General features: G+C 38.6%; 1 protein-coding gene across 1 annotated transcript; it reads right to left on the minus strand.

Moving 5' to 3' along the window:
* Positions 1-5684: 5684 nt before the first annotated feature.
* Positions 5685-12491, minus strand: galr2b (galanin receptor 2b). Its single transcript, XM_067233191.1, has 3 exons — positions 12358-12491; positions 7951-8344; positions 5685-6621 (listed from the first exon to the last, which is right to left on the minus strand). The coding sequence occupies exons 2-3, from the start codon at positions 8322-8324 to the stop codon at positions 5859-5861; spliced, it is 1137 nt and encodes a 378-aa protein (XP_067089292.1). The 5' UTR covers positions 8325-8344; positions 12358-12491; the 3' UTR covers positions 5685-5858.
* Positions 12492-15572: the final 3081 nt, after the last annotated feature.

Here is a 15572-nt window from a genome sequence, read left to right on the forward strand (position 1 = left end):
TCATGCTCATCTAATATGATTCAGAGCAATGCTCAGGTTTCTAGACATAGTGAAAGTAATTACTATTTACTGCATATTTGGGTAATTTGGCAAATGTTTTTTAAACACACATTGGGCATTTCAACCTAGAATTTCATAATCCATTATAGTAATAATGGCTATACTGTAGTGTAACTACTGTTTGTTCCTATTTACAGTTCAACAGAAACATGCTTATGTTACAGCTGGGATTGCAAACACTAATGGATCATTAATTACTGAACAAAACAGCTGGTAATGACCTGGAAAAGAAAATGGACAACCTTTGTCAGATTTCCAAGAAAAGTGTTTACATGTAATTGGCTTATGTGAAGAATTTATTTTACTATGTAAATAGGTGGACTAACGTTAAAGGGTATAACATACATGTTGCTCAATAAAACAATACAATGAGAATGTAAGAGAAAAGCAAAAAAAACAACAACAACAATGCATATGCTTATTACATGGAGATATTTCTCAATTGTGTGGACAATATTAACCTGAAATAACCCATGTAACTAATGAGTTTGAGCTTGCATTGTTTGAGAGTGATCTGTCACCAAATATTAGTTTTGGTCATGTTTTGGTTGAGGATACAACACATTTTTTCAAATTAGGCACAGAAAAGCACTCCTCGATCCATTTGCTCTCAGATAATGATTCAGGAGACTTATCATTTAGAGATGTCAAATATTACAGTCCTGTGTAATCTGCATCACACAGAGAGGATGTTGGGAGGAAAAATGTGAAGTTTCAAAGGCACAAGGGATGTACATATTTCTCTGCTGTAGCAAATCCCAAATGTTTTGGGGATAATTCTGACACCAAACATCCAGCAGGTGAATAGGGAATGAGAAATTATCTTACTTCAGATTTTGCTAGCAAGTTGTCAGGTCCTAAGCAAGATTCCCTATTGTGGCATCTCCTGTGTCTTCAAACCATGTCAGTAACATCATGTCATCATGACACCTTCTGTGTCTGATATCCTGCCACACTTCAGATAGGTGGTGTGTGTATGTGGGGGTGGGGGTGTGTGGGGGTGGGGTGTGTGGGGGTGGGGGTGTGTGGGGGTGTGTTATCGAGAAGAGTACCAAAAGCATTACAATATGAGAGTTTCACTAACATCTATGTTATTAATCCAAGAAAGAAAGAGCAGTATTAATGTTTTCTTGCCTGAAAATGTATCTTTATTATTATGAAATTATTTGTTTATTTAAATTACTTGATTGTAGCCACTGGGTCCCTCTTTCAAAGTACATGAGGTGAGAGTTTTGAGCTTCTTTCTCCTAATATGCCTGCTATTTAGTGTGGTTTTGCATTTCTTCGCTTGATCCCTCTTGGTAAGAGTGGTCCATCAGCCTCGCTACAGCTAATTGTACTTCTTTTGCTTTCATTCAGCCTTGAATGTACCTCAGGTGTACCTCAGGTGTTTGAGTGTTCTCCTGTGGTAGAGAAATACATTCAAGTTGTCACATCTGAGCCCTTTAAGTATGTTTGTTCACTCGTATGACTAATAGATTCACTATATGACTTACCACTTTTCCTTGTACGCCTTGAGTCTTGTGCCCCAGGTATGTGAGTGTCCTACTGTGGAGGAGAGAAACATCTAGTGCACCTGTGAAATGAATTTTCTTTTATTATTGTATGGGCTCCTAAAGTATGAGCTTTTTCAATGTTTGCGACAATAACAATGACATAACATGCACAAGGTCTGAAATGTGTAGTATACTTAATCTCTGTCTCATTTTAGAGGCACAGGTGGGAGTCTTCTCTTTCTTTCTCTCTCTTTCTTTCTCTCTCTTTCTTTCTCTCTCTCTCTCTCTCTCTCTCTCTCTCTCTCTCTCTCTCTCTCTCTCTCTCTCTCTCACTGTCTCTCTCTCTGTCTGTCTGTCTCTCTCTCGCTCTCTCCCTTTCCCTCTTTTGTTTTTCTCTGTCTCCCTTTTCATATATCCATCCCATCATGCCATTCAACACATTCAAAGTAACATGGATTCATGGGGCTAAATAGGAACTATGCTATAACAAAGAAGTTCAGGTTCTAAGAATATCATGCAATCAAGCTGACTTGGAACCAGATTTTCCTTTTTTTGCAAACAGAATTCAAACTGTAAAAGGGTGCATTTCGCTTAATGATTATGAAAAAAAAAGAAAAAAAGATGCTCCACCTTCACCCTCACTTTCTCTGAAAGTAACCTTGATTTAACCTTGCTTCTTTCTAATTACATCTGTTGTAGTGGTAGAAGGTTGCATTTATGGAGAATGGAATGTGCAAACGGAATGTGTGGGTGAGGATTGTGTCTTGTACTGAGAGCCCAGCCCTGAGCTGGAATCTCTAATGAATAGCTATAATGTGCATCGAGTCTCCAATATGAAACGGATGAAAAGGATTTATGACATGCAGCAATACTGTTGCTGTATTAGTGGTCTTCAGGTGATATAAGTAAAAATGTATGAATTAGTAGTTGGGTTAGCATGTATGTGTGTGTATGTGTGCGTGTGCTTCTTCATTATAATATACTGTACTTCAGGACATTCCCCCTGGGGATCATTCCCCTACCTACCTACCTACCTACCTACCTACCTACCTACCTACCTACCTACCTACCTACCTACCTACCTACCTACCTACCTACCTACCTACCTACCTACCTAATATAATGTTCTGAACACAACTGTCTCAAAGAACTATGAGGGATATTTTTGCTGATTATTCATTTTCTGATTTGGAATAACCTTTGTGTTATTTTCCGCCAAATGTATTGTATTTCATAGTGTTTAATGCATAGTTACACACACCGAGTTTGACCTCAGCTGACCTCTTATCTTATGTTTATACAGCCTGCTCATCACCCCACTCTGGCCCCAGTGTTCTAGTAGGGGGTGTCAGACAATCATGTTTCTAGTAACTCCATGACGCATGAGGGTTCTGGAGGCATGAAAGATACGTTCTATAACTGTTGAATCATCAATGCCTCAAACCACGTTCAACCATGTTTCAGCTTGAAAACTGGAGCCTTTAATACTGACGGGGACTGTCCATTTCAGACCACAGACATACATCTCTTTCCCACTTTAGGTCAGATACACATCGTATCATTGCGTAGTGGATGAACTGGATGAAAAACACATCTATATCCAAGGGTGAAATCAATGAGGGTAGTTGGTTGAGTATAGTGCGTACTGTGTCGTAGTGTGGTTTCTAAATGTTTTGGTGTCTAGGTTAGGAGATCCCAGTCCTGTAGACTGTGGCATGTCCTCTAAATTACAAAAAGTAATCAACCTGTCCAATCAGCATTGCTGGCCCTGTTTATTAGAGTAAAGGAAACAATACTAGTCCAGATGCTGGGAAGCATAATTACATTTACTGCGCACAGATTTTTCTCTACAATGCTCTTGGTTTGTACTCCTGAAGACACTTTGTTTTAGCCTAGAGCTCTTGCCACTAAATAAATAAACCCTTTGCTTTTTATTTGTTTGGTAGTTGTTGCTGGATACCTAAAGACACTGGATATTTTCTCAGGCTGCTTCAGTCATTGATGGTAGACAGGTTTCTAAAAAGACTGTACAGAATCATTTTTTTTCAAACTACATTAACAAAGTGCAGCACATATTACCAGCATGGACTAATTGCTTGCTTTGGGATTTTTCTTGATGTGCAGCTTTTAAAACGAAACGGTTTTGAGCATGACTCAACTGGAACATGATTAAACCTCTCACCATGTTGAAACACTTATGACTAATTATGTCCTGTTCATGCATGGAGTTGGTTCAGGTTAGCAGACGGTTGGTAGGTCTGTAATATCCATGACATATAATTATATCTTTGAGAAATCGATGTCTAGTTAAATTAATTAATCAGCATCTCCTTTTAAAATGCAGCGAGACCCAACAATGAATGCAAATTCAATCTCTGCTCTGCACTCACATTCCAGAGATGCAAGGGTCTCAGGGGCAATCGCTGTCTTGTACTGCTCTCATTGATATTCTGCACCATGAGTTCCTAGAGCAGAAGGAAGTAGCATCATCTTTGATCAATCTGCTGAGAACAGCAGGTTTATCAAGTCAAATATATTACAATTTGAATGATTTTACGTATGGAATATGTAGAGAGCACAACATGGCTGTTTCTAGCCATGTTGTGCAACATCTGACCAGGTCAGATGTTGAGAGTATGCAATGTCTGATAGCAAGGGAAACATGAGAGTTGGTAGGAGGGGGCCAAAGGAGGAGGAGGAAGGATGAGGTGGGAGGAGAAGGATGAGGAAGGAAGAGTAAAGTGTATCACAATGTAAGAGTAAGTAAGTAAGCAATGGCTATTTTTTTTGCTTTTTAGAGACGTTTACTGTGGTTTAACCAAAGCCTAAATAACCCATTTCATTTTCAAATACGTTCAAAATGTATCTTTACTTTGTTGATTGCTTCTTTGAATGAAATGTCAGATGACAAAGACACAGTGCCCCTGGGAGAAATCTAATTGATTGCCACGTAGAATATAGAAAATCAATGACGTGGGTGTAATGTATTGACCCAGTAGCGTTGAATAAATTATCATTCTCTATTGGAGAGTGTGGCTGATCATGGTATAAACTGTATCGCACCATAGATAAGACTATACCTGTGGTAGTATGATGAACTGGGTGATTAGTATTTAATTGCAGCACTTTAATCGAAGCACTTCTTTGCATTGTAAGTGAATGCTACACTGTGCATGATAATGACTGCTCTCTTCCCTGAAGATCTGCTGGAGTGGTCCTTTCAATGTTTAAGTATCTACCATTATTAGCGTACACTCTGCAGTGAGAAATGTCAGACAGTTAAGATTAATATGTTCTTAGAAGGATTCATATATTGATAATATTTCATAAATGTTAAAGATGCAAAATATAATATGTTTGTTACATTTTTCTTCATGCATATCAAGATTAAATTGAATATCTCTTTACCATGTTATCCTGATCACATTTATTCTGCATGAGTTCTCTTCATGGACCATACCTTGTACATTGCCCATAAAGATACACCAAGGAACATACAGTAGATGTTAGTGGATTTTATTAGCAGTACCCACCATTATTCAAAGGAATGTGTCATTTAACAACATTTTTAATTCGATTTTTTGAATTTATTTATATGTACATACAGTATTGAAATAGTTCTGACTGATATATTAATCAATTGCCATATTTAATCACATATTTACACCAAAAATATTATTTATATAAGTTCAAATCCATTATAGATAGATGTACCGTTACAAAAGCATAACATACTATTACAAAGAACACCTCTTGACAAAATTGCAGACAGTGCTGGACAGTATAAAGGAGTATTATTTCCCAATATTGGCTAAATAATCCTGCAGGAGAACTGTTCTTTTGAATCTAGTTAATAATAAATAGCACATTAACGAGGTAGCACACATCTTATATCGGGCACTAGATAGGGAAATTATTTGAGAGAACAAACAAGTAAACCAAAACAATAAATTATAACAATGCTTGTAGTATTTATATTACAACATCAACACAATTCTAAAGTGTACCCATTACTCTTTTTCCTATCACAAACAGATTTTTCATTTACTTAATGATTTAATATCAAAGAAATGCATGCAAGTATACGCAAATTCTATTTGCATATACTTTCTAAGTATACGCATTCTAAGTAAAATCAATAGCAACAAAACGTAATCCTTTAGGTAAAGGTTTATGACTCAAACTGCATACTTGAAAACATATTTTCCATCCAGATAACATCAAATATCCCTCTTTGGAGAGGGATATCTATCCCCTCCCAATGTCTTTTAATAAGGCAATAAGCACATAACTCTTTGACATTTAGGGGTGCTTTTGAAATGGCAAGTTTAAAGTCATTGTTGCCTCCCTAGGTTCAGCGATGGGCCTGTTTGTCATTTCACAATCGTTCTGTCGTATGTTTTCCTCATTCATCTGAGACACTTCTGTTGACCCTGCTTCAAATCCAGGCACAGTGTTGGCCACATGAACCACGTGAACTTTGTTCCTTCCATTCTTGCTGAGGATACAGCTGAACACTTTCTTAAAGCCTTTGCGAAAATGCTTGGATACCAAAGCATACACAATGGGATTGAGGCAGGAGTTAGCATAAGCCATGCAGTGAGACAATATCCTAAAGGCGTATGTGGTCTGGTTGAACGGAAAATCTCCATAGAGGTAACAAAGTATGACTACATGGTACGGCAGCCAGCATATGCAGAAAAGTACAGTAACAATGATAATCATTTTTGTCACCTTGCGCTTGGCTCTTTTTGACTCTGACATTCCGTCCAATGGGTCCACAGCTGTCCACAGGTACTTGATGGTTCTGGTATAGGACAGGCTCACGATGAGTACAGGGATCACATAACCAAACACAAAGGTGCATGTGTCAAGCACCTTACGGTTGTGCTCTTTCCAGCCAGGGACACACACGTTGCTATTGGCAAAATCAATGAGGTCGTAGTAGCTTAGATACGGTCCTGCAAAGATCAGCGAGAGACCCCAGATGACCACCATGGCAACCACGGCATTACAGGGTGTTCTTAGTTCTCGGGAACGCAGAGGGTAGCGAATTGCCAGATACCTACCAACCAAACAAACACAAAGACTGGTCAGTCTTACAATTAATTTCACTAAGATTTTCTTAAAACTATATTGTATCCTTTACAAACCCAAATACATTTTGTGCAGTTAATTCAACCATTGGAACTCTAACTAATAACAAATTATGTGTAAACATATAAAAAGGACAGTTATTAGGTCGATGTAGGAACCAATTCCACAAATGGTTTATAAATGTTTCACAAGGGATGGCAGTTAAAGTGTTAGTTGTTGGTGCATGTAATTCTTTTGTTATGCTTTATTAGTAGAATAGTGTTTTTAGCTGGATGTTAAGCAAGAAAGGATGTGACTAAGTAAACAAGAATTTGATTATACTTCAGTCCAGTGTCAATCTACCACTTCTTAAATGGATTAAATTGTTTTTTATCTGAAAACATATTTAAGGCTTATAGACAAAAAAAACCCGATTTGATCTGCCATTGGGGTTAATAGATGAGCTGCAAATTTAGAGCTGCAAATGTGTTTGTTGTTCATCCTGCTTGCCTGGGAAATAATTGCTGCTGGGGATTCTAGGTCTCAACCAGACTCGCAGCAGATGTTCATTTTTCACATGGAGGAAATATATTGAATTAATGGCACCATCAAAAAGGTAAACAATCACGTTGTGTGCTGAAGGTGTCGGCCCTCCCTGCAGATTGAGACCAGCTATTTTCATTGGGCTCAGAATGTGGCCCCACAGAATCAATGGGATCCTTTTGGCAGGAAGAGAACAAAAGCAAGGAAAGCACTCATACTGAAGTCCATCATGATGATTCAAATTCAATTTAAGGTCAGGATTATTTGTAAGTTTTTATCCGTTAGTTTGTAGATGAAATGTCGTCCTCTTCCTAATATGACCAATGTGCCTCTTTTATTCTGGCCAGACAGGTAGCTATCAGGGACAAGAGAAAGTTTGTCTGGAGTGCCAGGCTAATAAAAACACTGTGAAAGAATAGGTGTTTGAAAGTGTGAGTGCTATATCTGAACAGCATAGGCTTCTGTCCACGCCTGTGATCATCTTTCTGCCTATTATTATACAATAAATAATAAGACCAAGTATTTGTGCAGAGAGGAAGTGTGAACCCTGATGAGGTAAACTATAGCCATAGAAATCCATTTGTTTTAATTGGGCAAGTTGACCTTTGGATTCACAAACCAATGATGAATGTGAACTACATGTAACAGTACATTGATAATAAAAAAAAGATATGAGGCACTGGGACTGTTCAACTTTACGTATACTATGAAAAGATTTGACAGCACTTTTTTTTTCTGACAGTAGCTTGGAAAATGGTGAGAAACCGAAACATACCTATCGACCGACACTGCAGCAAGCGTGAAACTGCTGGCATACATGGTGAGGTTGATAAAGAAGTGGACCACCTTGCACATGAAAGAGCCAAACACCCAACCTTCCAGGGAGTAAATGGTGGCTTGGAAAGGCACACAGAAAATGATGAAGAAGAAGTCGGCCACGCTCAGGTTGAGGATGAACAGGTTGGTGGTGTTGTAGCCCACCTGGCCACTGCGTAGTAGCACCGCCAACACAAGGCTGTTCCCAATGGTGCCCAGTAGGAAAATGAGGGAGAAGACCACCGACACGATCACACTGGTTGGGTTCACCTGGTAACTGTCTGATGTATTTCCCTGTCCTCCTGTCCTGCTGAAGTCTTCCAGGTCAGACATGTTTAACTGTAGTTTGTGTTCTGGAAGAAAAGAGATATAAATCTGGATAAAGTTGGGCTGCAACAATATGAGTGATGCCTGGTTTGTTTACAACCTTATGATAATGGTGTTCACATAAAAAACATGTTGTGCTTCAGAATGTCAAGTAAGGATGATGAATTGTTTTGATGAGTCACCCAGTTTTTAATCCTCATATCATACTGACAGCAGACAAAACCTAATAAAGCAACGAGTAGCTAACATGTTTGCTGTGGGCTTTCGTGCAATATATCTGCCTGAGTATTTTCTATGGAACAAAGTAGGCCTAAGGATGAATCATTTTGTATGTGTTGACCTTACTGGAAAGAATACAATACCTTATGGATGAAACCACTTATAAAACAATTGGATACCAACCTACAACACCACAGCAAGAATCAGATCGACATAGACATATTTGGTATGCATTAATCTGACCATGTGTCACGCTCTCTATCTTTGGTATAGCCACCTTCCTCAATGATCATATTGTAGCAGAGGGAAAAGGAGGAATCGTTTTTCGTCTGTACAGGTTTGAAAAGGAAGTGTTGCTGTTACATGTGGAAGACCAAGGAAGGGAGCCATCCTGACATTCAATATATGATGTCTTCTACCTAGCCTTGTGTATCATAACTAGTACACTCAAACACCAGCCCACTTGGTCAAGTAACTTACTTGTAGGCTATGTATCTTATATTAATTAATGTTAGACAGATCTACATACTCTATATCGTAATCAGAATGTTCATGTAATACATGAAATTAGCTGGCATGTAGACACACGCTTCATATTGAAGGCAAAGGGTAATCTTTGAACATTTGACAAAGGATGTCAGTTGTTTTACATATTGATGGAATCCCAGTTTCCTCCCTTCGATCTGATTACAGTCTTGACATACCTTTAAAGTGTCTCAGTAATTGAAAGATGGTGTTCTCTTTGATGTAGTTGCAACTTTCCAACTGAGGAGAAATGACTAACCAATATATCCGGAACACTCTCCAAGACACAGACTGATTGATTGCCACAGACTGCCGCTTGCAGAAAATGAGTCAGTGAAACTTCAACAGGGACTACACTGTATACAATGAATTGTAATTAATAAATTGTAATTAACAAGGCAGTTGCCATGACCAAAAGCATAGTACCACATCTATAGATAGTCCGAAGGTTTAAAGATGGATGGTTTGTATTCAATGATCCTGTAACAGACAATGGCAACAGCAGTAATGACCAAATTCTGAAGTTTAGCTCTCTTTATCTCTTGTCAGTTTAGATACAACCAAGTGTCCTATCACGCAACATGCTGGCTGGCACACATCCTACATACAGTTCATCCCTGTGATACAGACCTGTAACAACCTCACCAGGCAAGATTCAAGCATTTGGTGATACATGTAAAGTTTATGTTTGGCCTTAACACAGCTGGATCAAACCATAATTTTTGGAATGCAAATCCTTTCAAAAAAGGTCTGTCATTTCCCAAATGCAGATTAGGCCAACAGCTTCAACTTAAATTGGACTTTTAGTGGCTTGTGACACATTTTGTTCATAAAAACACATTGGCATAGACTTTGTACATGTTGTGGGAAATTGATTATGGGACAGCAAGGCAAACCAGGGAAGGTTACCCCAAATCAGGTTTTGGGGCCTAAAATGGCTGACTTCTATCTGCATAGTTAAGAAACCCTGCACAGTTGATAAACTCCACTCCAAACTGGATTTAACCAGAAACAAAGGAAAGTAAGATGGGAGAAGAGGTTTGGCAAACTAAGTATGAGAAAGGAAATTGTATCCTTCGAAAAATAGGCTGTTGTTGCTCAACAGTGTATGGTAGACTCGTTCAACTGAAGAGGCCCTGTCAGAAAGGAAGGGGGGAGTGAGACAGGGTGCAGCAGGTGGGAGAAAATCATCTTTGAACTTAGTCTTAAGGGACTACAGTCATGCATCCGAAGTGGTAGGTTCGGCCAGAACCGAGAGAGATGGAGGATGTAGGAACGGGTTAAGCATGTTGGGGTGAACTGGGGTTGAGATGAAGCGAGGACATGGGAAGTGAAGTAGAGGGGGCTTTTCCAGTAAGAGAGAAGTTGATCAACATTTTAAGAGCCAGAGGATGCGCACGCAGTTGTGGGGTGGTTAGGAACTGGTTAAAGAACCTTCTAGAATGTTCTAGAAGGTTATGTCATTATATCAGGCAGGGAAGGGGATTGTGCCTCATATTTGTCTATATAATGAGATGTCCAAGGAAATGTGGTTGTCTTTTCCTGTATGTGTTTGTGAATGCACATCTGCCTTGCCGAAATAAACCATCGAGCTGCCTTGAGCTGTTGAAAGATATTTTGCCTTCGATTACTTTTTTCTACTACCTTCTATGGACGTCTGTTTTCTACAAAATACACACTGGCTACTGAACTATTTAAAATAGACGTACACTGTATGCTTTTGTTGTGGCTGTGGTTTATGCATAGTGACCTCAGCGCTGCAGTTGATCCAAGATTTCACTTAGCCTGTGGGAGAAAAATTCGTTTTTTACCAAAAGATGAGAGTGAGAAAATTGCACACTTTGGCACAGCCTGGATAGTTTTAGTTGGTGCATTTGTTGAGACACATAGGCCTACAAAATATCTCAAAAACTAGACACGCTGTCAGAAGCTATGTTCTCTGTAGAATGTTAGGCTGTTGCTGAAATGACGGTGGTTAGAGTCTTGGCACTTGATTGATTGAACACTTAAAATACCCAAATTCTGTTGTCATGGAGATGTTATGTCATCCAAACGAGACAGCTGGCTATTGGTCGTGGTTGGACAGCTACTGAGGCAGTTATGTCTAACCCTTAGCTAATTGGTTAGTAGGTAGTGACTATCTGTAAGTGACAACCTTTTTAGATTTTTGGTGCATCTTTTATTGTATGATTAAGATTTGAAATGTTATTTTAGGCTGGAACATAATGTCAACAATGTAATGGATACTTCTAAAAGAGCTACATGACTAAAACAATAAGAAGCTCAGTTAAATGTTCTGAAACAAATTACAGTCCTTTGTGTTGAGCCTCTCGATAATTCCTCAACTGGCTTTCCTTCTTTCACCCATGGAACATGCACAATTATTTTATCTTCCTTTTCTCTCCAAAATGGCTGATTTACCAAGTACACTCTGACTTGAAAGCGAGACTTCAAAAGTAATTCTGTCACACACTCACACCAATTTCCCCTCACATCAATTCTTTATGAAGGCACCCTCAAACCCAATTGTCTCCCAAAAGCATATCAGTGTATTAAACAATAGTACAATGTCTGAACACAGCAGGCAGCAGGGTAAAATCTCTTATCTAACACTGCTGTACAGATTTTAAACTGATTTTTATACTCAACAGACACATAATCTTATTCTAGACTTCAGTAGCTTCCAGGCTCTTTAATCCCTGGGCATGCTCACCAGAGGAAATTATTTTGACATGGGTCAAATATCTGTCTTGACAGCTGGGTGTCAGGAACCGGCTGCTATTGTAGCTTGCAGAGATAATTTGGAAGTGTCTAAAGGATGATCAGTGACCACCTAAAGAGCAGGAAGAAGTGCTATTATGAGTAAATGCTTTAGCCAGTGTAAGGTCTTAAGGAGAGAAAAAACTGAATTTGTGTAGAGGGATAGGTTGGACAAAATCACAGCAGTAACAGGAAAATATAAGTATATATGCTGGTAAATACATTAATAAAATAGACTTTGGAGCACTACACATGGATTAGATAACATGCATTTTAATAATTAAATATGGCATAAGATCACTAAGTATGTCAAAAATGTATAGTAAAAACTACTTCTGAAAAACATTACCAATTGGATGTTTGCATTATGTCCAATCAGCATCCCAAATTCCTCTACTTAGATGCTGTGCTTCCGGAACAGCTTTAGGATTAGAAATGAAAAAAGAAACTCCAGCACTGCACAGTAAATAGTGTGATATGGTGTCTGCATGGATATGCATGTTAACATTACATAAGATAAATCAGGTGAACCTACCAGGTTTATTGGTCAACAGTATCTGCAGTTAAAATGTCCTGTTTTTCTGTTTTCCTAATACTCCGAAATAAAATATATTATTCTGACAAAACGTTTCTTTCCTCCATTCTACCGTTTCTGCCTTCCAACACACTGATTTTGTTCCGTGCTTGAATCTCTCTCATGCTCTCTCTCTCTGCCCACCCACTCTTCAGTCCCCTCTCTCTTTCTCTCTCACACTCTCTGGTCCAATCCCTCTCTCACCCTGACAAAAGGCTCCTCCTCCACAGTTTAATGTTTTCTCTTTACTGCAGCAGTATTGCGGAGGTGTGGTGTTGGGCTCAATACCATGGTGTGGAGCGAGGTAAAGCAACTGCTACTTAATCAGCTGGAGTAAAGATAGACAAATGGCCCGGGGAAAACATGTATTTAGCATACTGAGAAACAGCTCAGGTGCCTAATCAATCTTGAGCCAGACCAACGACCCAATCTTTGCATTCATACACTATTTACATTGTGTCACAATGTTTCCTGCAAATTACATATCATTACATATCATGACAGACAAAAGACATACAAAAAATACTGAACTATTACATGGTTGGCTTGCACTATCGTAGGTGCTGAATATAAAAACATGTAAAGCAAAGAGGTCAGCCAACTAAAAGTCTAGATTCATAATTTATTAAGACAAGTTTGGGGAACAGTGAAAGTGTATAAATGGCTTTGAATAGCTTTATCAGCATCTAGCATCTTTTGAGATGCTCAATAAAAGCAATTCAGTGTTTCTTGTTAACTTAAAGGTTTATTTCAAAGTCATTGTCACCATCAAGGGAGTCAGGTGGCTGAGCAGTTAAGGAATCGAGCTAGTAATCTGAAGGTTGCCAGTTCGATTCCCGGCCGTGCAAAATGACGTTGTGTCCTTGGGCAAGGCACTTCACCTTACTTGCCTCGGGGGGAATGTCTCTGTACCTACTGTAAGTCGCTCTGGATAAGAGCGTCTGCTAAATGACTAATAATAACATAATTATAGTAGTGGTCTTCTATTCCAAATCCCAAAGGAACACAAGGTCTTCTTTTTTGTTGTTGTTTTCACATGTATTTATTGTTCGACTTTCAAAGCAAATATTGTATTCCAATTTATTTGATAAACTATACTTAAAACAAAGTTTGATGTTTGACATTTTAAACTGAAAATGACTTATGCAACAACAACATCCTGCTTTCTGACCCTATTACAGGAAGTGGGACTTTTCAGTTGAAAAGGAATCATTGTAACCTCTCAAAGTACTATCTTAACTCTTGAAGGTAGTAGGTTGGTTTAGGCTTGGCTTTATTGGCTTTAAAGCATTGCTAAACATATCACTGTACCTTTGATCATCATAAAAACAGAAGGGGAACTTGATGCGATGTGAAGCTGCCAATAAATCTATTTGCCTTTTCTGACCTACAATTTATTTTCATTATCCTATTGACCATATCATCAGCAATCTTAGATGTGCTAAGATTCAGACTAATAAAAGGCAATTGTACACAAACATTTTAACTTTAAATGACCCATCATCAGGGTTATCTTCTGACAGTGACATCTTTGTAAGCCTGTAGGGTATTTCCCAATGGACAATAAGCTATTGATCTGCTCTTTTTGATATTATTCCCATGTGTCAAGTGGCTCCTTGGTTGAAATAAGAAAGTAATAATGTGAAAATATCAAATGGTATGACAATAAAAAAGTCCATCATGACATATAAAGTTCAGAAGCCAGTGGAAAGAGTTTCCTTGCCTTGCTCTCCTGGGTTTATTTTGTGAGAATGTTTCCATAGCAACCAAAGACTGTTCATTTTTACAGGACACTGATCAGATCCTCCACTGTTGCCGTGACTGGAGACAGTTTGCTGGGAGATTAATTTGACCTTTGCACTATCATGGGCTTCTATATTTAAATGTGACATGCGTTTGCAAAGATGAGCTGTCAGGTTAAACATTTCTTCACATGCATGACTGATACACACTGCTTTTGATATTTTCAATATAAGAATATGTGGGTAATTGATAAGAATAATATTCCAACATTTATAACTCCACAAGAGGGGGATTTTGTGGGAAATAATAACAGTGTTTTACCACACCCTTTTTTGTTAAAGGGGAGTCTATTCCTCCATGATGAGTCAGGGATGTAGAAGTAATGTGGATGTCCTGGCTGAAAATTGAAGAAAGGCAGAAAAACATATCCAAAATTTGAATCAAACACGAAGAAATTCTGCTGTTCTGTTTGAGCTTCAGAGCTATGGGGAGTGTATTTCTCCTGATGTGTGTCATTGAATTTCCTTCCATGTCTGTCAACATGCAATTGAACATAATGACCTCAGGGGGGATTCATGGTGTCATCTGACCTAGGATCACTTCATTCATTACTGTCAGGAGGCCGGATTTACAGACCAGGCTTATTTGAAGTGGTTATTTTATTATTTTTATTTTAAGAGTAAGAGCCAGTCCTCTGGAAACTCCCAACCACCCATGAGCATTCTAATAGCCTCTTAAGGAAAGCCAAGGTCTTCCTACTGAAGCAGGAAAAGGCATGAAACATAAAAATATTCACCGTCCTCTTTAAAAAATGCAAGCAATACTCTCTCACTGCAAGGTCATCACCAACCAAGCCTGGAGCCTCCACAAGTTGGCACTTCAGGCTTTTCAGAGAAGGAGACAGTTTTTTAAGGTGCATCATGCAAGGTCCAAGGTTCCCTATAACCCCAGGTAAAAAAAAAAACTTGCCTCTTACTTGCCTGTTCAATGGAGTGATATGCCAACAGCACCCCTCCGCTTTGCGTTGGGGTGCTGTTCGCCCTGTCAGGGCTTATTTTCCCGATAATGACCGGCGTTTTATACATCATCCCTTACTTATGACATAGTGTTTGTATGTTTCTACTTTCAATTCTCAAGTACACACATTAAACAGCTTCCAAGATTTCCACTGTTGTCATGGAAACACATGCAGTCGATGTTGTTAGTTTCTACGCTAGATATATTTTTTTTACTGATAGTAATTCGCATGGTTCAATTATTAATTGAATAAAGCTCCAGTCAAACTTCTAGTTTTTCTTCAACCTTTATAAAAGTGTAATGAATAGTTAACGTATGTCCAAACCAATACAGTCTAACTCCAACAGTCATAATGGGAGCAGAAACAACAGTGTTGCAGTAGTGTGCTCCTTAACATTTATCCAGATGTCTCTGTT

The sequence above is a fragment of the Osmerus mordax genome, chromosome 3 (assembly GCF_038355195.1).
Source record: "Osmerus mordax isolate fOsmMor3 chromosome 3, fOsmMor3.pri, whole genome shotgun sequence".
Classification (NCBI taxonomy): Eukaryota; Metazoa; Chordata; class Actinopteri; order Osmeriformes; family Osmeridae; genus Osmerus; species Osmerus mordax.